General features: G+C 42.3%; 1 protein-coding gene across 2 annotated transcripts in view; it reads left to right on the top strand.

Annotated features, from left to right (window-relative positions):
- The window catches only part of CDH5 (cadherin 5), a 103,441-nt gene that overhangs the window by 64,121 nt on the left and 11,370 nt on the right, over nucleotides 1-27,950 (top strand). For both annotated transcript variants that reach the window (XM_077454321.1, XM_077454310.1), the window contains exons 2-10: nucleotides 2,316-2,519; nucleotides 4,740-5,022; nucleotides 7,943-8,062; nucleotides 12,585-12,752; nucleotides 16,643-16,830; nucleotides 18,442-18,695; nucleotides 23,624-23,748; nucleotides 24,790-24,914; nucleotides 26,786-26,894. In XM_077454321.1, the coding sequence (XP_077310447.1) occupies nucleotides 2,334-2,519; nucleotides 4,740-5,022; nucleotides 7,943-8,062; nucleotides 12,585-12,752; nucleotides 16,643-16,830; nucleotides 18,442-18,695; nucleotides 23,624-23,748; nucleotides 24,790-24,914; nucleotides 26,786-26,894 (1,558 nt within the window). In that variant the 5' untranslated portion in view covers nucleotides 2,316-2,333. The remainder of the gene's footprint in view (nucleotides 1-2,315; nucleotides 2,520-4,739; nucleotides 5,023-7,942; nucleotides 8,063-12,584; nucleotides 12,753-16,642; nucleotides 16,831-18,441; nucleotides 18,696-23,623; nucleotides 23,749-24,789; nucleotides 24,915-26,785; nucleotides 26,895-27,950) is intronic.

The raw sequence follows: 27,950 nt of genomic DNA, 5'->3' as shown, positions 1-27,950 counted from the left end.
TGCTTGTGATATTAATAATGGTAATTTTCTCGCGCTTTTAATGTTAGGTTTTAAGCTCCCGAGGAATTACGGGAACATTTTTCTCAGCTCCGTTTCTCAGAAATGAAATAATAAACCACCATCACTATACAATGAGAAGGCGCACAGGATATACACTCCAAGCGGGGGGGAGCAAAAAAATAAATCGGAGCGCATTTCATAAATACCACAAATATTATCTTTATTTTCTCTAAAGTACCTCTGGGGAAATTGGAGGGATACAATGAAAAAAAGCCCACAGACCAAGAAAAATCTCCCGGCTTTGCGTCGGCTGCCTTGTGCGCGTTTATGAATGGGATATCCCTGATTTCACTTGTGGAAATGGCATATTTATTAATTGCCTGGTTTCCCTTAGCTTGTGCTAATATGACTAATAAAATGGTGACTGTCTGCAGCCAACGAATCCTCCCATTCACTGCAATTGCCAGTCGATACCAGAGTATGTTTAACCTTCCATTAACCTTGCGTTGAAAAATCTAGAAGCCAATACTTTTGGCGTTATGAAGATGGGTTTAGTATGAACGAGACAGGCCTGTGCGGTTTAATAGCTTCTGTGGGGAGTTGTAAATTAAACGTCTCTCCTCGGAAATTTCATGGCTGTCTCGCACATTCGTTTTCGTAAGTACGTAGAAGGCACCTCGCAAAAGGTAAATCGATGTTCTCTGCTTTGTCACAGCACATTCGGTGCGGCCATGTGTGTTTTCTTGCCTATTACGTCTGGCTTTTTCAAGAGCCACCTTTCACAGAAGTTTATTCTGCAGGAGTCACTGTAACCCCAGGATGCTTTGGTTATAGGTAAAAGAGGCAGCTGCCTAAAGACCTCAAGTCTAGGAGGCTCACCATCTCCAAGGCTGATTGTAGCCCTGGATGAGCTGCCATTAGCCCAAGACACCTGGTTCAGTAGGTCATAAAAAGTATTTGAGCCTGTAGCCCGGTGGTCTCCAAACCACAGCCCTGGGGCCAGATGCAGCCATTTGCTTGCCTTTATCTGGCCCTTGGGGCACTTTTTCTCCCACTGATATCAGGCACTATTCCTCCAACTTATACCAATGATGGGGCTATATTCTTCCCACTGACACCAACAATGGGACACTATTCCTCCCACTGACACCAATGATAGGGAAATATTCCTCCCACTGACACCAATAATAGAACAAAATTCCTCCAACTGACACCAACAATGGGGCTATATTCTTCCCACTAACACCAATGATGGGGCACTTTTCCTCTCACTAACACCAATGATGGGGCTATGTTCCTCCCACTGACGCCAACAACGGGGCGCTATTCCTCTCACTTACACCAATCATGGGGCACTATTCCTCCCACTGACAACAACAATGGGGCACTATTCCGCTCACTAGCACCAACAATGGGGCACTATTACCCCCACTGACACAATGATGGAGCATTGTTTACTCCCATTAATGCCTGGGCATACTCAGACTGGCCACAATCCAGCCCCCTAAAGTCTGAAGGACAGTAAACTGGCTGTTTGTATAGAAAGTTTGGAGACCCCTATCCCAATTCCCCAAAAATAAATCAACAAAAACACCCCTAGACTTGTAATTGGAGAAATTTGTGAGCGAGCCTGTGTGCCTGGCTGTAGGGTGAAGCTTTGGGGGAAGGCCCGGACAGTATTCCTGTGGCTCCTACGGGAATATCGCTACACTATTTATATTCTAACATTTGTATTTATACAAGCATTTAATGCACTGTGAGTCTTTGAAATAGGATTCCCAGAGAACTTTGGGATTTCCAAACACGGCTGGGTAAAACCACTGCTTTGCAAATTGGCCTCTAAGTACAAAACCCTCTTAAAATTGGCAGGCAAAGAGGAGGTCACCCCGCTACCTCTATGTAATTTTGTGTACATTTTGAATTGAGCTACTGAGCTCTGTAAACTGGCACTTTCAACAGAGGAACTAAAAATGTCCTAGAACACATTACTTTGCTTTTTTTTCATATTGCATTTATCATTTTACTTTTTTGTTTTTTGGTTGTTTTTGTAATTTTGATAAACCTCAATAAAAAATATAAATAAATTAAAAATTAAAAAACCCCAAAAAACTCCACCTTGATGGGTAAGAAAAATAAAATGTATTCTATATGTTACTTTATTTATGAAAATATTATTGAAATAAATGTTTAATTTTCCTTTTTCAGATTGTAGTTTTAAAACAACTTATACAGGATTATACCATAAAATAATTTGCCTCCGGCCATGTGTAAAAAGGACGTTATATTAATATTCAATTTTTCTTGATCTGTTACAGGTTGCTGGTGCACCAGCAATGATGAAGTTGCTGTGGCTTCATCTGCTGGTGTGCATTTATGCCCCTCGGGCATTGTGTACCAAGGAAAACCCAAGGCAGGAGAGACATCAAGTGATGCACCACAACCGCGTAAAAAGGGGCTGGATATGGAAGGAAATGTCAACTCCAGAGGGGCAAACGCGATTTCCCTACCGCATCGGAACGGTGAGATATAAAAAATTTTATATTTAAAGACTTTTTAAAGTGCCAGTTTATATTTTTTATATTTTCTACCTCTAATACTGTGTTTCTGAACCTGGGGTAAAATAAGGGTACCTTGATATGTCAGAGGGTGCCTCAGTGGCAAAAGTGGACACTCTCCAGCTTTGGCCCAGAGATTCCATCTAATCAATTTCCTCCAGGCTGTAGGAAGTTCCCTTCAGCTAAGCTTCCATTTGGCTGATACTACTCCGATCACCGAGCAGGCACAGAGGGATCTAACTGAAAGAATCAGAGAGTGATTGTGGGAAAGGAGGTCTGAACAAGGCAGATGAAGGGGTTCGATATCAGGGGATGTTGGCAAACACTAGAGAAGGACAGTACGTAACACTCTCCAAGTGTAGAGTAAACCGCTAGATAAATTTAGTTTGGCTCCCCTGTAATCAGTGGAGTAGGGGTTGATTATGTAGGACCACTCAGTGTTTCACAGGCTACTGCTGTTGCTTTCCCAAATTTTCTGCAGGATTCTAGTATCATAATAGGAGGAAGGACAGGGTATGTAGCCTGAATTTTATGAAACTCTAGCCAATCATTGGGTATGTATGCCCAATAGGTGGCTGGGGAGACCATAAATAGCCTGAGGCCTGGGTGGGCAGCAGGGTGCAGTGTTCCTGGGTCCAGTCCTGCAGACCCCTTGGTGCAGGCGCCTGGAGGAAGTCTTCAGGAAGACATAGAGGTCTCAACTAGGCTTAGCTGGGGGGCCTATTTGCAAATCCACATTGGTTCTGGAGAAGCTCATTGGAGAGATCTAGGAGGAAGTTGGTGGGGCTGTCCTATGATGGTGTCTACATGTCCCTCTCTAGGAAGAGCCTGGTGGATATCAACAGGAGGCAACCAATCCTATGGCTATGGGAGTAGATGACCCAGTGCTGAATAATAGTGACTGGGTGTAGCTTTTTAACTCTGGAAAGAGTACAGATCACCAACAGCATAAGAGATTCTGTGGGACAGTCAGTTTGCGCAGTGCTAAGTTCTGCAGTTCATTGCGGTATTCTAGGTTCCCTACCCCTATCCAAGTTCATAGTTTCCATAGTGTCCTTTGAAGCCAGTGCAAGAGTGCTGAAAATGCAGTGTGCCTGGCTGTATGTGCTTTAAGGAGGAAAGAGAACCAAATATGCTTACGGCGCCTACATGGTGAGCTACAGTAGGGTTGTAAATTAAAAATGCAGGGAGTTAGTCAGGCAGAAACAAAAAGCTAAATAAGAAAATTAAAGATCTGGACACAAATACTGCTAGATGGAGAAACATCCCCAAAAAATAAATAGAGATGACTTTAGGCGAGATCATATTGGGGTTTGGGAGAACAAAGAACAGATGCCAGCATGTGAAAAAGGATTGCGGCACAAATAAGCATACTTAGAGAAAGAGAAAAGTGCACTGCAATGAAACCCTTTAATTTTTGGAATTTTCACTTTATTTTTTGCATGAAAAAAATGAATACATTATAGTTCAAGATAACAATAAAGCTGCAATGTTTGCTTTCATCCTTGCAAACTCATCTCCGCCACTAGATGGAGCTCCTCTTCCAAGTTTAATGACAGCCTGCATCATCAAACCAGCTTCCTGGGTCCCTTGGCTGTCATGAATAACCACCTAGGGGTGCTTCATCACGGCAACATTGGCTCACCCAAATATCATTACTAAACCCTGTTCACATATTATCACTAAAAGCAACACTGTACTGAAAAATACAGAGGCTTCCTTTGCTTATGTCTGCACTGAAAACTGTATTTTCCTGCCTGTCATGTTGATCCAAGAACTTCAATACTTTAAGGCCTACGGGATGTATAAATATTTGCTGTAGGAATGTGTCAATCATCATTCGCACAGGCATAACAAATCTATAACCTTTTCTTTATATGTTGTTTGCCTAAGGTCTTTAGCACCATCTAGTGGTTATTATGCAATATTTTTTTCTGATTGAGGCGTGTCAGGAAAAAGTCCACATTATTCCCACTAGATGGTGCTACCTATCCTAGAAAATAAGTGTATTAAAACATTTATGGTGAAGAATTGTTGCACCCCTGCAAAAAACACATTTGAACTGCAAATTTTTTCATACATAGACCGCTATAAGAGTCCCGGATAATTGTTACATGGCAAATAATACCTATGCCTAGCATTTATAGTAAAATCATTTTTCAAACTTTTTTTTATGTTTTACAGCTGAGATCTGATAGGGCAAATGGCAAGTATGTCCTTCAAGGAGAATATGCCAACACCATCTTTAAGGTTGACGAGTTGTCAGGGGACATCCATGGATGGGAAACACTGGATCGTGAGAAGAAGGCAACATATAATCTAACAGCTCTGCTAGTAGACAAAAGTACAATGAAAACCCTGGAGCCTCCGGAGGTGTTTGTTATAAGAGTCCTCGATATTAATGACAATGCTCCTGTTTTCAAGCAAGAGTCATACAATGCATCAGTCCCAGAAATGTCCAGACATGGTATGTATTAACTTAGAAAGTTTAAGGGCCTATTAGCACTTTAGCATTCTGTTGCAGTGAGATAACTGTTGTCAGAGTATTGAAATAATGCTCTGGAAGCTCGTTGTTTGCAGCAATAGCTTTGCTTTTATGGAGGATTACAATGCATGTCTTTACAGCATGATAAATATAAAACAGGAACAAGGAGGATACAACTACATACACTGAGAGAGATAACACTTCCTCTGATTACATTACCATAGATACACACAACAGTGCCACCTGCTGGATAGATAGGTATAATGCATACAGTATATAGTTAACAGTATAGAAAGCTATCTGCTGTTGTTCTCCCAACAATAACAAGTGTTATGGCATGGGTTAACATGCATTGCATTAAGGCAGCCCACTCATTATCAAAGGGGTGCCAATGCACCACAATGGGAAAAGAAACATAGATGACCCTTTTTTTTAAATGCATTGAAAAAACATTCCCCTAGGGGCAGGACTTTTAAGGCACTAAACAAAAGTATTAATTAAGTAGATAAAAGATATGATTTTATTTAAACACATAGATTAAAAATGTTTACATGGAATGTACATGGCCAAAGCAACTATGAGTACACAAACTGGTAGATGAAAGATGACACAAACTGATATTCTCCATCCAACGCATTTCAGAGTTAATTACACTGCACGCTCCTTCTGAGGCTACTACATACAAATTGAATAGTATACCCTTTGAACATCAGTCATCACAAGGTTTTTTTCCTGGCCAATGGATGTATAAGTGCAGGCACTCCTCCAATTATATTTACAGTATTTCGCCTTTCAGGCTTCACTGGTTTCTGGTTCCCTCTGTTGAGTAGAGAATGTGGCGATGCTCTCTTAAAACTATGACTTCTTCATTTACTACATCATTTGTGACAGAGCGAGTAGGAGCTCTTGAGACTGTGTCTTTCTTTTATTGCAGAATGTAATGATTATATGTACACCTTTCACCACTTCAGCCCCGGAAGATTTGGCTGCTGAATGACCAGGCCATTTTGTGCGATTCGGCACTGTGTTGTTTTAACTGACAACTGCACGGTCGTGCGATGTTGCACCCAAACACAATTGAAGTCTTTTTTTCCCACAAATAAAGCTTTCTTTTGGTGGTATTTGATCGCCTCTGCAGTTTTTATCTTTTGCGCTATAAAAAAAAGAGCGACAATTTTGAAAAAAAACACAATATTTTGTACTTTTTTCTATAATAAATATCCCCATTTTTTAAAAAATTTAATTTTTTTTTCTCAGTTTAGGCTGATATCTATTCTTCTACATATTTTTGGTAAAAAAAAATTGCAGTAAGCATACAATGATTGGTTTGCGCAAGCGTCTACAAATTAGGGGATAGATTTATAGATTTTTTATTATTTTTTATTTTTTTTTGCTAGTAATGGTGGCGATCTATGATTTTTAGCATGACTGCGACATTATGGCCGATACATCTGCCAATTTTGACACATTTTTGGGACCATTGGAATTTATACAGCGATCAGTGCTATAAAAATGCACAGAATACTGTAAAAATGTCACTGGCAGTGAAGGGGTTAACACTAGGGGGCGATCAAGGGGTTAACTGTGTTCCCTGGGAGGTGATTCTAACTGAAGGGGGGGGGGGGGACTGACTAGAGGAAGTGACAGATCGTGGTTCCTAGCTAATAGGAACACATGATCTGTCACTGCTCGCAGAACAGAGCAGGGAAGTGTGTGTTCGTGCTCGCAATCGCTCGTGGGCGGCGGTCATCACGACCGTCGGCCACGAGCATCAGCGCTCCCGCTGTGCAGCAGGCACGCGCCTCTGGCGGCGCATGCTTATCTGCTATCCCGACCCCTCGAGCCTACATATAGCTACGACGGCTGGTCGGCAAGCGGTTAAAGTGGCTACATTTGATATCTCCCTTATCCCTGATGAAGGAAGTGTAATTTACTCCAAAACATGTTGGGTGGAGAATATCACTTTGTATCATCTTTCACCTACCAGTTTGTGTACTCATAGTCGCTTTGGCCGTGTACATTCCATGTAAACATTTTTAAATCTATGTGTGTTTAAATAAAATCATATCTTTTACCTATTTAACCACTTCAGCCCCGGAAGATTTGGCTGCTCAATGACCAGGCCATTTTTTGAGATACAGCACTTCATCGCTTTAACTGACAATTGCCCGGTCGTGCGACACTGTACCCAAACAAAATCGACGTTCTTTTTTTCCCCACAAATAGTTTTTTTTTTTTGGTGGTATTTGATCACCTCTGCGTTTTTTTATTTTTTGCGCTATAAAAAAAAACACAATATTTTTTACTTTTTGCTATAGTAAATATCTCAAGCTGCTTGTTTGTGTGGATGTCTCTGAGATGCCCTAGTTCACTCCCCCTGTGTGACGTCTCGCAGTCACAAGGGGAGAACCAGGAAGCGGATGGGGGAAGCCAGAGTATCGCGAGGCTCCCGTGCTGTGCCATTAACAGGGGACATGGAAATGGCAGACACAGCGTGCTGTGAATGAAACGACGGACTGAGCATGCGTTGGTAACGTCATAAACGATTGAATTTTGAAAGAATTGTGGGAAGATTTTACAAGTAAGTGAGGTTTCACAGGCACCAATCAGCAGCATTATCAGTGCAGATTACAATGACCTAAATGTGAAGTAGAGAGAAAACAGCCGCTTTAAAGTTCATATGCGTGTAAAGGCAGGTGTCCCAATACTTTTGACAATATAGTGTATGTGTGGGCTCACAAACAAAACTAGGTATCTTACCAACTAAATTCAAGTTCATAAAGGATTCAATTGTCAGGAGTGGACTGATCCTTTTAGATTCTAGCACATTGCTGTCATTACTATATATTGTTAAGCTGCCAGCATAGACGCCTTTTCTAAGTCTGATTATTACTTGTTTTAGGTACTCTTGTGACAGTGGTCACTGCAGAGGATGCTGATGACCCCACCATGTCTGGAAATGCCATTGTACAATACACAATAATTCAAGGACAAGACAAATTCTCGATCGATAAAGATAGTGGTGAGTAGACATAGAACTGTGATTGTAGATTATGTGTACTGAGTTATACAAATGACTGCAGGTACTGTACAGCCTTGTGTATACTGTTCAAGGACAGGAATAATATATACTGCACATGGAGTATATTCAGAGACTTATATAATAGGTGCAAAGAGCAATGATGTGTGGATTACTATAGCACCAACTCAGAGATTCATTTTTGTTAATTAACAGCAGACAGAGCAATGAAATATGTTTTTGGATTGGTTGTTCTAGGATGCCAAATGATACATATTAATAAAGTGAATCTATTGAAAAAAAAAATTTTGTTCTTAATTTTGGATAAATTTGAGAATTGGTAAAATCTCTGTTGGGTTTTTCTTGCTATCTGAGTCCCATTGTGGAGATTTTGTATGTCTCATATGTCACACCATAGAAACAACAGGAAATAAGGGGAAATCTCTCCAATGTGTGGGGAAATACCCACTTAGATAGTAGTTGCTAGGGGCGGGCGAACGGTTCGGCCCGAGCATAAGTTCGGGCCGAACTTTGGTTGCTCAGCTGTTTGGCGAACAACAAACATTATGCGGTGTTCGAGGCAAACATGGGGACAAGGTGTTTTGGGGGTGACTCCAAAGCATCCCCCCCATGTTGAGGGCATGTGGTATGGTACAGTTCGCGGGGGGGGGGGCGCTCTCTCGTCCTCCCCTCTTTTCCTTTTTCCTGCCACCTTCCAGGTTGCGTGCTCGGATAAGGGTCTGGTATGGATTTTGGGGGGGACCCTTACGCCTTTTTTTTATTTTTTATTTGACACAAAGTTCCCTTTAATATCCATACCAGAGCTGAGGGGTCTGGTATGGATTTTAGGGGGACCCCCACGCAATGTTTTTTTTCATCTTGGTTCGGGGGTTCCCCTTAATATTCATACCAGACCCAAAGGGCCTGGTAATGGACTGGGGGGGGGTCGTGCCATGTTTTTTCAATGAGTATTATCTATATTGCCAGGACCCGACAATATATTAAAGCCGCAATCAGTTTTAAATGGCTTTTTTTCCTTTAGAAATGTAATTTTGTTGTGGGACTGTTCTAAACACGGGAAAACTGCACCACTTTACAGGCATACTATAGACACCCCCAGGCACGATATTTAAAGGAATATTTAATTTTTATTGTTTCACTTTAAGCATTATTAAAATCACTGCTCCTGAAAAAACTGCAGTTTTTAAAACTTTTTTTTGCATTGATACATGTCCCCTGGGGCAGGACCCAGGTCTCCAAACATTTTTTATGACAATACCATGCATATAAGCCTTTAAAATGAGCACTTTTCGATTTTTCATGTTCGTGTCCCATACACTTTAACGGTATTCTTGTGTTCGTCTGAATTTTTTGCCTGTTCGCAAGTTCTGGCGCGAACCGAACCGGGGGGTGTTCAGCTCATCCTTAGTAGTCACCAGAACTAGGTCTTCATAGAATAATTTCCTTTCATGTCCTGTTCCGGTGACAACTAAAAGATTTAGAGGTTTTCATGAGCAGTGTAGATCAGATGTCCTCAACTTTCTTATGTCTGCCCAACCATTATCACTCACCCCCACCCCTTATCATTACTTAAATAAACAAGGCCAGACTTGAAATGGAGTACAAATGGCCAAAGCAGCCTTTTAATAGCCAAAAACACTTATTACCGTATATACTCGAGTATAGGCCGACCCGAGTATAAGCCGAGGCCCCCAATTTACCCCCAAAAAACTGGGAAACCTATTGACTCGTGTATAAGCCGAGGGTGAGATATGCCTGTCCATCCCTGTGTGTGTCCGTCCATCCCTCTGTGTCCGTCCATCCCTGTGTGTCCGTCCATCCCTGTGTGTGTGTCCATCCATCCATCCCTGTGTGTGTGTCCATCCATCCATCCCTGTGTGTGTGTCCATCCATCCATCCCTGTGTGTGTGTGCGTCCATCCATCCATCCATCCCTGTGTGTGTGTGTGTGTGTCCATCCATCCATCCATCCCTGTGTGTGTGTGTCCATCCATCCATCCATCCCTGTGTGTGTGTGTGTGTCCATCCATCCATCCCTGTGTGTGTGTGTGTGTGTGTGTGTGTGTGTGTGTGTCCGTGCAGCCTTGTGTGTCCAGCCTACCTGTGCCCCGAGCCTCCGTCCGGTCCCGTCCCGAGCCTCCGTGTCGTCCCATCCCGAGCCTCCGTGTCGTCCCGTCCCGAGCCTCCGTGTCGTCCCATGCCAGGATCGCCGCTCTTCGTCGGCGCCCTGGCGGCCATTCCCCTGTTCAAAAGCCGCGCCTCCGCCTCCGCCTGTGATAGGCGGAACACTCAATTTCCCAGCAGTCAGTGTTCCGCCTATCACGGACATCGGCTCATCCGAGGATGAGCCGATGTCCGTGATAGGCGGAACACTGACTGCTGGGAAATTGAGTGTTCCGCCTATCACAGGCGGAGGCGGAGGCGCGGCTTTTGAAAGGTAGAATGGCCGCTGTCTGTCTGCTCGACACGCTGTTCGGGCAGTCAGACAGCGGTGACTCGAGTATAAGCCGAGGGGGGCACTTTCAGCCTCAAAAAAGAGGCTGAAAATCTCGGCTTATACTCGAGTATATACGGTAAATTAACATTCTTTTCACATCAACATCTGAAAACAAAACTAACAGTCCTCCTCGGGCCTGTTGGTCTTTGACGGCAACCCCAAATTCCAAAACATGTTCCACTGCTACACTGCGGGACCGTTGCCATGATAGGCCTCCAGCCGTAACACACCAGATCGGAGACAACCCCACTCCCTGCAGTGCAACCATTACCCTATTCCAGTTAAACCAAGTTAACTGGAATCCACCAGAGGGTCACATACCACAGATGAGTCCCCCACACTTCCATCTCATAAGTATTTTTCTTACACCATCAAAGACCAAACTACCGCCATCCGATCAGCTGCCATGACCTCATCTGCTCATACTGCACCTGCAAATAAAGAAAAAAAATTGACAAACAACACAGAAAGGAGGGTGTGGTAAACTGCCTGCTTTTTCTCTCTTCTGACCCTCCACTGATCCCGATAGACCTGCCTCCCCCTTAAGAAAAATAAAAAAAACCCTCCCTATCCTGCTTCTCCAAGCCAATCCCATCTTTCCCCTGCTTTTCCAACTTTACTTCATAAACCTCTTGGTTGCCTCCGCTTATCACCCTGTCATGCCGGCCCTTCACTAATTTCCATTGCATTTCTATCGCTCCAGGCCTCACTTTACTTACTGTCTCACTGAAAAGGGTCACCAGGACAAATTTAGAGGGTAAATCTCAATGGGGGGTGGGCAGAAATAGCAATAGAGACATCAGAGATGCTAAACCTTCCTATTCTTTCCACAAATAAAAATATGTAAAGCTGAATTCCAGGTGCGGCAATTTTTATCAATGTAAGTATGTACCTGTGGGATTCCCATGGAAGGTGAAAATCATTGTAGTGGGCATTGATTGCCGCTGGCTTCCAAATCTTGTGTTGCCCTGCTGCTTACTGAAAACAGGCTCCATGCCAGGCTTTGAATGCAAAGTGTTCTCCGACTGGACAAGGTGGAAATTGTAAAGTCACCACCACAGCCAGATTGTGATGTCAACACCACAGCACTCCACCTTGCCCAATCGGAGAACTCTTTGCATTCATTGAGAAAATGTAAAGTGCTCCCTGAATGGCACCTGTGCCCACAGGTGACCTCCAGTGTTTAGTGAGCAGCAGATAACCTGCTCGGCAAAGGACCCAGAAGCCACTGGAGTAATGGTGCCTACCAAAGAAAATTCTCCTGCACTTGAGTGTGAGGCTTAAGGACTTGTTGGACTCTCCACATAACTGGCTTACGAATATAATGCAAAACGTCTCTCTGCTGCCCCCTCAGGACTGTGGGTATTCTTTCATGTACTAGAAAAAAAACAACAAAAGAGAAAGGGAGCACCTACCTAGCACATTACCATAATAACACACAACAGCTTTTTTGCTCTTTGCTTCCAAATGGGATTCCCGCGGTCTGGCCCATGTGATATGTGACCCCACCCCCTCCATGGGCAGCTTCATGGTCAGTGGAAGCTAAGTATAGGTTGAGGTTCTGTCATCCATACATTTAGCTTTGAGGAAGAGGGCTTGACCCTCCAAAATGCGTAAGCCATCATGGACACTTTGAGGTCTTCCCATGCTATTAGCTGCATACTGTGGACCTGGAGGTGGTCTCATTTGCATGTTTTATACGCTTGTGCTTGTAATGTGTTTGTAAGTATAATACTTATTTTAGTTATTCAATAAATGTATTATGGTTAAGCGCTAGGTAGGTGCACCCTCTCTCTTTTGCTGCTGTTTTCCAGTAATGGTACTACAGTGTTTTCTGGCTTCCACTGGTATGGCACATACACACTTACATAGGTCTAAGCTGGCCTAATGGTAACTATGTAAAACTTGCCATCATGCACAAAAGCTGCTTGTGAATATCATGGCCTGTGACACCATCCTCATGGCAGGATTCAGGTAACATCATATTGCATTTTTCCCTCATCTGTAGGGTACATTTATACAGCGGTCTCTAATCTGGACAGAGAGGAGCAAGCGACTTATGAAATCATAGTGCAAGCCAGAGACAGTCCTGGCCAAATCGGTGGTTTATCAAGTACAGCCACGGTAACCATTCATTTGAAGGACATCAATGACAACTTTCCAAGGTTCACACAAGGTATGCATATTTTTATATATATACAGTGGGTAAAATAAGTATCGAACATGTCACCCTTTTTCTAGGTAAATATATTTCTAAAGGTGCTATTGACATGAAGATTCCACCACATGTCGGTAACAACCCATGCAATCCATACATACAAAGAAACCAAAACAAATAAGTTAAGAAATTAAGTTATTTGTAATAAAATGGAATGACATAGGGAAAAATTACTAAATACATGAAGAGGTGCAGAAAGGCATGGAAAGCCAAGACACCAGATGAAATCTATCAGTAATTAGAAAGCAATCCTGCCCCTTGTCAGTACAAACTAATATCAGCTGGTTCAGTCTCAACTGATGGCCTATAAAAAGGTGTTTCAGTACCAAGATGTCACATAAGAAACATCTCACGATGGGTAAAAGCAAAGGGCTCCCTCGAGACCTTTGAAAACCTTATTGTTGCAAAATATACTGATGGCATTGGTTACAGAAGGATTTCTCAACTGTTCCAGTGAGCACTGTTGGGGCCTTCATCCGGAAATGGAAAGAACATAATTTGACCATAAACCGGCCACAACCTGGTTCCTCGCAGGATTTCTGACAGAGGAGTGAAAAGAATGATCAGAAGAGTTAGGATCACTTGTGGAGAGCTTCAGAAAGACCTGTAATTAGCAGGTTCATTTGTTTCATAGAAAACAATAAGTAATGCACTCAACCGCCATGGCCTGTATGCACGCTCACCATGCTCAAGACACCATTGATAAAGAAAAAGCTTGTTGAAGCTTGTTTAAAGTTTGCTGCACAACATTTAGACAAGCCTGTGAAATACTGGAATAAAGAATATCAGTCTAGTCAGATGAGACCAAAATTTAACTCTTTGTATGCCATAATACATACCATGTTTGGAGGTCAACTGGCACTGCACATCACCCCAAAAACACTATACCAACAGTGAAGTTTGGAGGTGGGAACATTCTGGTGTGGGGCTGTTTTTCAGCATATGGTGCTGGTAAACTTCATATCATTGAAGGAAGGATAAATGGAAAACTGTACCAAGAAATTCTTGACAAACATTTGCTGCCATCTACCAGGATGATAAAGATGAAATGAGGATGGACATTTCAGTAAGACAGTGATCCCAAACACAAAGCCATGGAAACTCTCAATGAACCTTCTGTGGGTTAGGAGTCAAAGCAGTGGAAGAGCTACCAAAGGCCACAGAGGTTGGATGGATGAGAGCCACATCCACTGTGCAAAACCCTTGTTCCTACACAGGCTTTCCATGACAGTAGCGGTTATAGAAAACATTCTCATTACAGGTACTTATATAGCACCATCAATTTACACAGCGCTTAACATACTGTATATTTTACATTCACATCAGTCCCTGTCCGCAAGGAGCGTACAATGTAAGGTCCCTACTCAAACATGTTAGATCCAATTTAGACAGCAGTCAATTAACCTACCAGAATGTCTTTGGAGTGTGGAAGGAAACCAGAGTACCCAGAGGAAACCCACCAGGCACAGACAGAACATGCAAACTCCATCCAGGTAGTGCTGTAGTTGGGATTCAAACTGTTACTGCTACTAGGTGGAAGTGCTAACCACTTAGTCACTGTTCTGCCCGTAAATGGCCTTCAGGTAGAAAATAGGACGGTCATTAGCACAATTTGGTATAGTGATAATCTTGCCCTATATTCACATAAACTAACAAGCACCACAAGCTGAGTGCTTTGAGAAAAGGACTCTGTGAGATCCTGAAATATCTAATTGTGATGTCTGTTAAAGGACAAGGTTGGCACTATACCAAGGTATGCCAGTGAATATTCTTATTCTCCTATGATTGTATGGTGGTTGCATTCACCAATTCACTATAGCTCCATGCATGAACTGCAGGCAAGCCTGTAAGGAATGCTATCAATTCCATAAAATGTCTTGGCCTTAAGGTGGGTGAACCTAGCAGCAGATCTATGTTCCATGTTAGGTGCATGTGTAAAGTTGGCTTGTGAAAGGCAAGAATTGAGCACCAGAAGCACAAGTCCCTGCCCCACTTTCTCGTCTGTTAGAATAGAAACCCTCCTGCTTGAAGTTTTAACCCTCCGCCATCTTGTGCCCACTCCATGCTAGAGGCCTCCTTCCAACTTTCCATTGACCTTTACTGTATATCCCCAAAGGAATAACATGGGGGAGGGGGCTATCTGGGTCAACGCTCAGCGCATTTCGGCCAGTTGATCGAGGAACGCCCGAAATTGACCCCATGTATGACCAGGTAAAGCCTTTTAACAGAAACTCAAGGACTGCCTTTGATTGATAAAAATATATTGCTTTTCTGAAGGAAGACACTGCTGCTGAATTTCTTAACATGTCTGGAATGTATTAATGTAGACAGGTACTGAAAATCCAACATTAACCCTACATAAGCAGTCAATGGTGAACAGAAGAAACTACACTCATAGCCCTTGTACACGCGGTCGGAGATTCCGAACAACCAAATCCGTCGGAGTAATTCCGACGGATTAATTCCGGAAGAGGTCCGGAAGTGATGTTGCACTAAACTGTCGGAAAATCCGATTGTACATAACATGATGACGTTATTTCATTACGACGGGACTACGTTCAGGCTAGTAGCCAATAGCTTTCATCTAGGAATTTGATCTGAGCATGCGTGGCACTTTGTCCGTCGGAGTAGGCTACACATGATCGGAGTATGTCCGATAGGAGCATTTTGTCGGAAACTTTTACCGGCAAGTTGGAAAACTTGGTCCGTTGGATATTCTGACGGAAACAGTCCGATGGAGACCACACACAGTCGGAATATCCGACAAAACGGTCCGATAGGACACATTCCGTCGGAATCTCTGACCGTGTGTACAAGGGCATACAGTAGCAATTATGCGTAACAAAGTCACAGGGTTGGAGGCCCACATGACCTGGCAGCTTGAATTGATTGCAACTCTTGTAATCATTACAGTACCACTGCTGGTTCTAAATGATACTGCCAAATATTACATCTGTAGCTGACGTTAAGGCAACATAGACTAACTCTGTCCAATTAATAACGTGTTACATTTAGAAACAGAGCAATCTAAGGTGACAGTAAATGGGTCAAAGGTGGGCTTCTGGTGTCCATAACCGGTCAGTAAATATAACAGTCTATATAAGTATACATAGGTGGAATGTTCGATCAATGCGAAAATGCAATTACACCATGGGAGGCATCATCCCTAAATCGAACATCAAATATTGCAAAGAGTTATTTGGGACTTATTTATACCTCCAGTAGTGAAACAAATATCGCAATAGTTTCTTAAAACTCTCTAAATTTTATTGCAGCAATCTTATATTAAAAACTGCCAATAGGCTGATAAAAATACTACTAAAAGTTCTACTAAATATAAGGCAATCCTTCAAAAATGACATAAATATTCACACTGAGGACTGTAGTCTAAATGTTTCGCAGGGTCACCCGCTTCCGGGCTCATCCGGCTTCATAAAAATATCAGACATTTTTGGCAGAAAGTACTCCACCAATGCACACACATTCCAGGAAAGGGAGGGCTACCATCGGCCCGGGGAAGGTGGGGGGGGGGTACCCAGACAGGATCATAAATCAGGAGCACAGCTAGAGCTTGAGCATATGGAAATCTCAGAGGTTAAATTTAGTTGTAGCTCACAACCCCTGGATTAAATGTTAATCCATTGATAAGCAGTCAATTCATAGCTCTGCCCCCCTACATGTCAGGTCCATACAGCAAAATGGTGAGCCTTGGAGGCATATTTAAAGTCCCAAAGAACTCTTTAATGCAATATTTGGTGTCAGTAACTGTAATATCCTCTAATTGCTCACATGGAAATTAAAGCTTTTACTTTACATATAGTGTGGAGTCAACTATTTTTTCTCCACAGAAAAGTTTGCTTTCGATGTTCCTGAAGATCTGAGAGTGGGAGATGTGATTGGAAAACTTTCAGTAATAGACATTGATGAACCTCAAAACAGGAACACAAAGTACAGTTTCTTGAAACAAATGTTTGAAGCGTGGTTTTATATAAAGCCCAACCCACAGACCAACGAAGGACTACTCATTCTAAAAAAGGTACGAAAATTTAAAAAAAAATTACCATGCTTTAAAAAGTTAGTGGCTTTTTCGCAATGACATGTGAAGTATGAATATGTTTCATTGAGTCTGTATATCTTATGACTGATAATAATCATCTTTAAAGTTGACGTGAACTCAAAAAGTGAAGATTTGTTGTGTTATATGGAATATTAAATAATGTTACCCTTAACATGCACTACCTAGGCACTCTTGTACCCTGAGCCCCATAGCTTTATATCTACAGTATGACATCATCTAAGGCATACCTCCCAAGTTTTTGAGATGGAAATAGAGGACATCTATTAGCAAAAGTATGGAGACATAAGACAAACACCCTACCACGCCCCTTAAAGGAGAATTATTTTTAGAATAAAAAGATTAGTTAAACGCTCTAATGCTTTTTTTTTACCACTACTGTTCCATTATACTGGCTTTACCAATGCAGCAATTTAGAAATTAGATGAAAGGTTTAGCACTTGGAAACACCTTTTGAAAGATAAATAGTGCATTTTCTATACAACTATATAGATAAGAACAAAATGAGGGACAATTGAGGAGGAGAGGCAGAGGGACTTTATGCAAAAATATAGAGACGCGACTCTATGTGGTTCCACATCCAAATGCTTAAAAAAAGAAGGGGAGGGGTAGGGGTATTAAGACTTTTTAAAGGTACAACTATGATCCTAAGTTGAAAAAAAGTGCTCACAATTATAGAAAAATTCACATTTTATTTAGACAAGCATATAAAAAAAATCATAATAAAAACATTATAAAGTTGTGCATGCTAACAAGATATATATCCCTCCCATATGTATGTAGAAAACACGGACAAGTTATACAGTAAAACCTGTGCAAATTGGCCCACAAATCAATCACTAGTCAAGTGAAGCATATATATAGTGGTCTTGCATATATAAAGGACCAACCACGGAGTCACTGCATTACGCCAATGGATCACTACACGTTTCGCCAACAGCTTCTTCAGGGGATCCTTTTGGCACATGGTCAGAACAGGAGGCATGGAGTGCTTATTCCACCAGACGGGAGGGGAGAAATGGATGTGCAGCCAGCTGAGAAAAGAGGCACAGTGCAATGTAGCCAAATAACAGGGGCCACCTAGGGTCAAATTTGTGAATATGAGTGCCGAAAAAAGCCCCAATATTATCAGGCCTGTCTCTAACTAGATGGATGCCTCCATCTACTATTTATCTATCTATCTATCTATCTATTCTACTAAATATAAGGCATGACCAATGGCAATCTGAATGTGCAATTGGCAAGAATCTACTTATACTTCAATTTATTCAGCTATCTTTTTTAAGTTTACTAATTTTAGTAGACTTGTCAGGCAACAAACTAAGAAGTCCTGCCCATGTTTTTCTCCACAGTCACAATCTTGATGGGTTCCAAAGTCTTCCCAGGCAGGTTTGACATGTCTTGTTTGTATAATGCTAACTTTATGATTTAAGTAACAAAAGACACCCATGGTTGAATTTCAGAGCAGATCATTTTTCACCTCTCCTGAAGTTTTTTATCTCAGCTATACAGCTTTGCCTACAAATGATGTGCATATTTTTGTAAATGTTATACGACATTCTTTTGTTTCAGCCTTTGAATTTTGAAAGTGATAATAAAGTATTCAAAATGACAGTTGATGCTACAGACTACTCAATTGACGTAGGAGCGGCACGACCAGACAAGCGCAAAAGTCTCACTGAAGTTGTTGTTAATGTCTTGGATGTGGACGAGCCGCCTGAATTTACAAAACCATTCTACCTGTTTCAAGTTAAGGAGAACAATAAAGACATCTTGGCTGGCACTGTCACTGCAAGGGACCCTGACGTAGCCCAAAGAAGTGTGAAGTAAGAACTTGTAAACTCATGTATGGCCTAAAATGAGAAGTTCCAAAAAAAGAAAAAAAAACAAACATACATACTCACCTCCATGCTGCAGCATTGCTCTCGGCCTTCCTGGACCAGAAATGGTTACTGTCAGCCACCGCTCTCTGCTCTGCCCCTCCAGCATTTACTGGAGCACCGGGGAGATGAGACGGGAGCAGCTGGCTCAGACTTTCAGACGTTGACATGCTGGGCCAGCTGACAATTGGGGATCCATGTGGATCCTGACCATAAGTTTGGGATCTGTCCAGAGCCTGGAGCAGCTAAGTGATGTCAGCCAACAGCTAGCTTTAGCCTGCTGTCGGATGAATCTGGGTCACAGGATAGCAGGATTAAGTGCACTCATGTGACCCAAAAGAGAAGTATGACCAAAAAAGCTTTGGCCCTACTTCTCTTTTAAAGCGGGAGTCCGCTGGGAGTCCGCTGTTTTTTTTTTTTTTTTTTTCTAAAAGCCAGCAGCTACAAATACTGCAGCTGCTGACTTTTAAAATAATGACACTTACCCGCCCAGCGCGCCCGCGATGTCGGCACCCGAAGCCGATCTCTCGATCGTCTCTCGGGTGCTGCCGCCGCCATCTTGGGTATGGGAATCAGGAAGTGGAGCCATTCGGCTTCATTTCCCAGTTCCCTACTGCGCATGCGTGAGTCACGCTGCGCAATAAGGATGGTGCCCGCTGTCTCCGGGATCCGTGTGTTTCCCAGCAGGCAGCAGGGGACCTTCGGAAAGGGGCGTAGATTCTGCGGAAAGGGGCGTACCTTCTGCAGAATCTACGCCGGAAGTGGGTGCAGATACCTGTACTGTACAGGTACCTGCACCCCCCTCCCCCCTGAAAAGGTGCCAATTGTGGCGCCGGAGGGGGGGAAGGTTCTAATGAGCGGAAGGTCCACTTTAGGGTGGTCCTCCACTTTAATAAGGTATATAGAAGTATGTGAGACTGAACCAGTAAATAACAGCATAACCCACACAAAAACAAATGTTTTGGGTACAATAAAAGGTTCACCCAAGAAGTTTATCCTCTTTGGCATTAGCATAACTGTTTTCACATTTTGAAGTACTTGTGGCCTGATGTAAGCTCATGTGGGCTCTTCAGTGTTAAGAACATAGCAGAATTTACTGCAGCCTTTGCTTCTTAGCCCTTGTACACACGGTCGGACATTCCAACGGAGAATGTCAGATCGGACCGTGTTGTCGGATAATCCAACTGTGTGTGGGCTCCATCGGACTGTTTCCGTCGGAATATCCGATGGACAACGTTTTAGAGCTGGGCTATAAAACTTTCCGACAACATGATCCGATCAGACTTTGTCCGATTGTGTGTAGAGAATTCCGATCGGACAAAGTGCCACGCATGCTCAGATCAAATTCCTAGACCAAAGCTATTGGCTACTAGCCTGAACGTAGTCCCGTCGTAACGAAATAACGTCATCGCGTTCTGAACGATCAGATTTTCTGACAACTTTGTCCGACTGTGTGTATGCAACAGTTTTGGACAAAATCCGTCTGACAAAATCCGACGGATTTGGTTGTCGGAATGTCCGACCGTGTGCAAGGGCATATAGACACGACCTTGGTATTCCTCAGAGGGGCCAAAATGGTGGGAGAATACAAACTATTATGGTGTCTTGCAAATGTAGCCCAAAGCAATAAATGCTTGGTTGGATCAGCATGTGAATAGACTGGTGCAAGAGAGACAGATCACCTTTTTAGCCTCTACCTACTCCCCGTTGCATGAATGTGAATAAAATGTGTAAAGATGGCTTTAGCTCCGGTTCTCCACCTGCAGGGAACTCTCCAGATGCATTTCACCCTTTTCGTGGCTTAATCATGAGGAGTTCTCTACAGGTGGAACACAGAAACTGAACCATCTTTACTTATATACACATTCATGTAACAGAGTGTTGGTGTCTGAATGTTGTCTTGCAAGACATAATCTGGTGTTGATGTAATAGGAATCAGGTGACGCTTTAAAATAAAACACCCCACCATGGTTAAGAGCCTCCCCAGTTTCCCTGCCATATGCAGCAACACTTAACTAATGAGTTATCGAAGCTCCACCTCTTCCTCACCTATTTTTTTTTTTAAAACATGCATACCTTAAGTGTCCATTCACACTAGATGCATTGGCACTTTTTTTAACATATGCCAATGCAAGGACCTGTAAAAAAAACAAGGTATGTTAATAGGAAGAGTTCATACTGTAGTGGAAGCAAAGTAGAGCAAACCCTACTTTTTTTCATGGCCACTCATCACATTTAATGTGAGTCAGGAGTGAGGAGATATGTGCATGGTAAAATGTAATGTAGTGCATCATAACACGGAATGGCGAGGTATGTCGATGCATTTGCGTTAACCCGTGTTCAATGCACACGCTAAGGGGGGAATCCAGCTGTCTTCTGACCAGTAATGTGACAAGCAGGGTCCTATCTCTGCTGCTTCAGTGTCAGTGGATTCCAGTACTCAGTGAAGCAGTGATTGGTATTCACATTATAACATTGGGCCAATGTGAAGAAACCCTTTCCCTGGGAGTATGTTCATAATGCTCTGGATCATGTTAATATTCCCATCACACGCATTCCTGGAATAGGCTCAGGAGTGGCGAGTGTTGTAGCAACATCCAGCTGGAGACTGGAAACATCACAGGTCAACATACATATTTGGCAGCATACCGTATATCATCAAATGTCCTCCAAGAAGTTTTTACTGAAGAATGATTACATCACGCGGAGCGGTGTAAAAACCCTTCATCAGGAGCCCTCCAAAAGGGTCCTGTGAGGCTCCAGAATGTTGTACCTTATTTTTTGTGTATTGATCACTCTACAATAAAACCATCTCAGACAACTTTGGATGATCCGTGGTGTACTGACAAATATTTACATTGACCCATAATGCTCTGGACCCACAGTGGGCATCATTCAACCCAGAATAGGACTGGCACTGGAGGGTGGAGCAGAGGGTCTGTTAGGAACAGCAAAACAAGGTGAAAGCTGCATTTTTTTTATTTCAACAGGTCTAGGGCAATGAAAATTTTAGTTAATTCCAAAACTTGGACTTACGCTTTAAAAATAACAATACCGGTTTTAGATCTGTTTTTAGTTTTCTTTAGTTTTGTTTTGTCATATACTGATATTTTTTTTTACCATTTTTTTTTCCAATAAATATAACATTTGTTTCTCAAATAAACATTAGGTCACACACATGACAAAGGATTCCCAGAGCACTATCTGTTTTCTAAAGAGAACAAGATTTTCCCTTTACAGTAAGAGATGGGAAAATCTCTTTAACTGAGCACCAGAGAACATTGAATAAGGACTAGAACCTCAGATTTTTAAAGTATGCCAAGCAAAAAATAAAGTTTTGACTAAATAAACACTTTAAGTATAATCCAGGGCCTACATTTCAATGATTATATGACTGTATATAGCTAACATAAGTTTTATTTATAAGTACATAAGCCCCTGAATGAAGAAGACAGTTTGGGAACAAAGCTAGTTGTATTCATTGAACAGAATGCACATTGGAGTTGGTTTACTAAAGCTGGAGAGTGCAAAATCTGGTGCAGCTCTGCATGCAAAATCAGCTTCCAGCTTTTTTTCATCAAAGCTTAAAGTGATTGTAAGGGTTTTTTTTTTTTTTTTAATAAACATGTCATACTCACCTCCACTGTGCAGCTTGTTTTTGCACCCCGACCTCGTGACCCCGAACATCTGCTTCTGGGGTCCCTCGGTGGCTCTTGCGGCTCCTCCACACATCAGATAACTCCCTAGGAGAATCGCTCTCCCGGGGAGGTTTCCTTGCGGGCGTGCTCCCGAGTCCAGCATTCGGCATCCAAGGACACGAAGGCCGGACTCAGCCCCGCCCCCCGGCACTCACTTCATTGGATTTGATTGACAGCAGCAGGAGCCAATGGCTGCACTGCTATCAATCTATACAATCAAGAGCCAGGACCCCGTGGAGAGAGGGAGAGCATGTCTCCGGCGACAAAAATACGGGGCTCAGGTAAGTAAAATGGGGGGGAGCTGGGGGGCCAGTCACTGCCAGGTGTTTTTTCACCTTAATGCATAAGGTGAAAAAACACAAGGGTTTACAGCCCCTTTAATTGAACAAGCTGAAGTTAGAAGTTGATTGGCTACAATGCACAGCTGCACCTGATTTTGCACTCTGCTGTGTTAGTAAATCACCCTCATTAGGACAATAACAAAACCAAAGAAATTTCCGAGCTCAACTTTCCAACCAGCCTGCGACCAACTGAATTGACCTGTCTAACAATATACGTTAAAAATAGGGGTTTAGTCTGCATACATTTGCAAATACATGCATAAGCTACAGACCCCGTCAAGGCACTCCATTTTCTGTAGTCCTAACTCTAACTTTTGTGAGTCTGCACAATGGAAGCACATGCATTATACTGGATAGGCAGAGAGCAGGTGAGCCTGGAAGGAGCCCACCCCTCCTTAAAGGCACAGGGGCACATTGAACGCCCAGCACATAGCACTATGGATGTAAAGGTGTCAATGGGCTGCCTGACCAATATATTAAAGATACAAACAAGTGGCCACTGCCCCCACCTATAATTGGCCTTTGTAGCAAGGAGCTCTGGAAGGGCGACGTACGTCAAACAAAACCAAAGAAATTTCCAAGCTCAACTTACCAACCAGCCTGCGACCAACTGAATTTTCCTGTCTAACAATATGCATTAAAAACAGGGGTTCAGTCTGCACACCTTTGCAAATACACGCGTAAGCTACAGGCCCCATCAAAGTATTTAATGGATAGGCAGAGGGCAGGTGAGTCTGGAAGGGGCACACTGAACGCCATCTCATTGGGAGAACACTGTATATAAAGTGCTAAGCACCAAAAACGAATATACTGTCATCCTTATTAATACCCACAGATACTTTCTCAAACCAGAGAGAGATGACATCATCATAACAAAAAGTGGAAGCATTCTTATTAAGAAGCCCTTTGACAGAGAAGCAAGCGACTGGCACAATATAACTGTGACTGCTGAGGAAATTGGTAAGCACAAACAAGGCAATAAGCAGTGCAGTACTACGGTCAGTGTACTAGAAATTGATCATTTTGGTAATTGACAGAGAAATAAACCACCTGAATATGTCTCACCGGCAGGGTTGTATTTACCATAATGGTCCTTGTGAGCCAGAGTTTAGGGCAACAGAGTTAAAAGGGACAGCATCTAACCTCAACATTTACAAATTGTGATAATCTTTTCCTTATTTTATGTTCCTCTTCTGGCCAACTCTAGATATTTGTGGCCAAATTGAGCAGGGGATGCTGAGAGGATTCATAAGACTCATGAAATTCCTGTTCCTTTCTCTTGTTTAGTGGTCCAGTTTTACTGAAATAATCTCAACACAAGGTCTGTACAAAAATCTTTCATCATTTAGGGTTGTTTACTGCAGCATAGTTTCGACCCTACTCTCAAAACTCTGTTGGTTTGATCATAGGGATGAGTTCCTGGGTGTGCACACCAGTTGTGACCATTATGGGAAGCACTCAACCTATGTCTTGAAGCTTTTGTTCAGCTAATAATAATTAGAACCCAATAGGATTAACTATACCAAGAGAAACAGCTAGGTGGACAAACAGAATATGTTAGGTAGCTTTCTCTGATGTAGTTTCCAGGATGTATATGAAGTCAGATACTGAGTCCAGCTATAACTAGACTGGCCATAACTGATAATAAATGGCTGATGCCGCCGCTTGTCATGCAAGTTCATTGGTATGTAGCACTTTCTGAAGAATGTATCCCTTTTGTCATCTGGGCTTGGGGATCTTGGCAATTCACTTTCAGACAGAAGACATACAGATGGATCTTATTACCTAGAAATTCATAGACTTATGTATTTACTAAAGGTCCGTACAGAGTCCATGCCCAAAGTACAGGGATCCATCTTTAAAGCCACTGAGAGGCATTGGATCCTAGACCCTAAGGATAGGTCTTCCTGCCTAGGTACCCAAAATGTTATGCAAAGACTTTAATATTTATATGATGCCACCTTAAATAACATAATCAATCTATTTCTTTTTTTTTTATAGACTCTCCGACAAAAAAGTCATCATCAGTCATGGTTTACATACAAGTTCTTGATTTGAATGATAATGCACCAGAGCTTACCTACCCATTCGCTCCCAGTGTGTGTGAAAATGTCATACACGAACAAGTGAGTGTGCCTGGGGTTGGGTTTGGTGATGCTGCTTTACGTACATTTGCTATATCTATATTACTCCGATCCCGCTGTGTACCTTCTCCAAGGGGTTAAGAGTAGTGATGGGCAACGTGCTAAATTCAAGGCTTCTTTAGTATTCATTGGGAGGTTTACACAGATGACAGCTATAGGTTGACATGCCCTTTTCTTAGTAGAGTATGGCCTTCTTAAAACAAGTATTTTTTTGTCTACTCGGCCATCACAAATCCTGGTGCAAACTGTAATTTTAGAACTCATTAGTCAAATCATTGCCCAGTATTGCTAAAGGACTCATAGAAGCTGAAACTGAGCTCAAAAAAATGTTCTCAGGCAATATAGTGACCTTTTATGAATCTGTTACTCCTTAATCACTCCAATAATAAATGTAAGGTACCATGCACACTGGGTGTTTAGCTGGATGGTATACTTAGAGTGGTTCTAACGCTTAGGGCAGTATGCGCGCAGAGACGAATGCTCGAGAACACATTTCTTGCATTCCAAGCATCCAATCCTAGGCGTCAGCCTCTCATAGAGTTAGCCAGGCTGCCGGCAGCGAGGCTGGGGGGAACACCTGTGTCCTTTGCCTGCAGCTAAATGCCAGAGCCTTGTGGGAAGGTGCAGCATGGTGTAATGGGCAGAAAACACTTAGAGTCCAGGTCACCAGGAACACTCACAAGATTTATTTGTTATAGGCACTTATATAGCGCTGTCAATTACACAGCACTTTACACATGTATATTGTACATTCACATCAGTCCCTTACCCTCAAGAAGCTCACAATCTAAGATCCCTAACTCACATTCATACATATGCCTACTATGGCCAATTTAGACAGGAGCCTACAAGCATGTACCGATGTATCAGGGATGTGACAGAAGATGGTAGTCTCAGGGAAGCCAACAGCATCTGTCTTGAGGAGTGGAGTACAGCCTGGCCAATCTGTACCCAAATGGGAAGGTTTCCTGGAAAATGGTGTGTCCCTGCACTTTCCTACTCTTCCCGAACCTTTCCCTGATGCTAAGCACTGTCCCATTTTCTCATACCTATTAGCTCTTGTACACACGGTCGGACATTCCGACTGGAAAATGTCCGATTGGACCGTGTTGTCGGATAATCTGACTGTGTGTGGGCTCCATCGGAATGTTTCCGTCGGAATATCCGACAGACAAAATTTTAGAGCTGGGCTATACAACTTTCCGACAACATGATCCGATCGGACTTTGTCCGATTGTGTGTAGAGATTTCCGATCGGACAAAGTGCCACGCATGCTCAGATCAAATTCCTAGACCAAAGCTATTGGCTACTAGCCTGAACGTAGTCCCGTCGTAACGAAATAATGTTGTCACGTTACGTACAATCGGATTTTCCGACAACTTTGTCCAACCGTGTGTATGCAACACAAGTTTCAGACAAGATCCGACGGATTTTGTTGTCGGAATGTCCGACCGTGTGTACAAGGGCTTAAAGAGACCTGGTCACCAGACCATTTATAGCAATGACAATCTTTCCATAAGATAATATGAGCATTTAAGGTATTTTTAGGCATGTTATTTACATGTCAAAGCATCCCTTGTGTAGAAACCATAAAGCCCCAAGATTGCTGCTCAGTGCCTGGGTGTTTTCATTCCCCTTAGCTTCTTCCCCGGCAGCTACATAAAAAATTGATGGAAAGGAAAGACAATGCAAGTACGGTAAGCATTTAAAATATTCATTGTTTGTGCTTTTACCTGACGTTTTTAGGTTGGTAAAAAAGAGTTTCTTTAAATACCCCCATTGTTTTTTTTTATTTTAGGTGCCCAAATGAAGTAAGTCTTTAACATTGCAACTTTAATTCTTCTTATCCTAGGTCATATTAAATATCTCAGCCATAGACAAGGATGCACCCTTCCCTGGAATGAAGTTTACGTTCTCTTCAGTAGGACACGAAAACAACTTTACAGTGAAAGACAATCATGGTACTCTACGCTTTTTACTACCTCAGCAATGAAGTTTTAGAATGTGTTTTTCTAAAACACATTCTGAAATCTGTTTTCTGGCTTTGAGTTTGCTGTATCATATAGTCAATATAATCTCAATGGGGAGGCTGGGAAGCTGCTGACTTCTGTCCCAGCGTGATACAGCAGGCATTTCTCGCTGTTACACATAACGCCAGCCAAGAAAAAGTATAGTTTAACTTTCAAAAGGCATAGCAACCGTCATATGAGTGTAGATATAGCTAATATTCTATCTCCGCAGAAGATCAGGTCAACAGAATAAATATTGCCAGTGCACCCTTTAGGGTTCAAGTAAGAGGGGGGGAAGTTGAGTTGACTCTTTCACCTTGGCCATTAAGGGCAAAGTGACAGGGTCTCTTTAAAAGCCACACTCTGATGTTCCAATCCTAACCTTCACAGCACTCTCCAACTTTCTCTTCCTCCATCTTCAAACCACCCAGCGGGTAAAGGGGGATCATGTGACCTTCTTCCATAATGAAGTGATTGTGCTTTACCAACTCAGCCCCGGAAAACTTTCCCCCTTAATGACCAGGCCATTTTTCGCGATACATCACCGTGTCGCTTTAACTGACAATTGCGCGATCATGCAAAACTTAAGCCCCGGAAGATTTTCCCCGTTAATGACCAGGCCATTTTTTGCGATACGGCACTGCATCGCTTTAACTGAAAATTGCACGGTCGTGCGACGCTGTACCCAAACAAAATTTATTTTGGTGGTATTAGATCACCACTGCATTTTTTATTTATTTTTTTGCGCTATAAACAAAAAAAGACTGTCAATTTGGAAAAAAAAAACAATATTTTTTACTTTTTGCTATAATAAATATCCCCCAAGAAAAACAAAAAAACGAATTTCTTCATCAGTTTAGGCCGATATGTATTCTTCTACATATTTTTGGTAAAAAAAAAATCGCAATAAGTGTATATTTATTGGTTTGCGCAAAAGTTATAGCGTCTACAAAATAGGAGATAGATTTATGGCATTTTTTATTATTCATTTTTTTTTTTTACTATTAA

Source organism: Lithobates pipiens, unplaced genomic scaffold, assembly GCF_037356315.1.
Source record: "Lithobates pipiens isolate NorthernLeopardFrog02 unplaced genomic scaffold, aLitPip1_a1.2 Scaffold_10, whole genome shotgun sequence".
Taxonomy (NCBI): domain Eukaryota; kingdom Metazoa; phylum Chordata; class Amphibia; order Anura; family Ranidae; genus Lithobates; species Lithobates pipiens.
The sequence above is the reverse complement of the archived record's forward strand: the minus strand, read 5'-3'. Positions and strand labels throughout refer to the sequence as shown.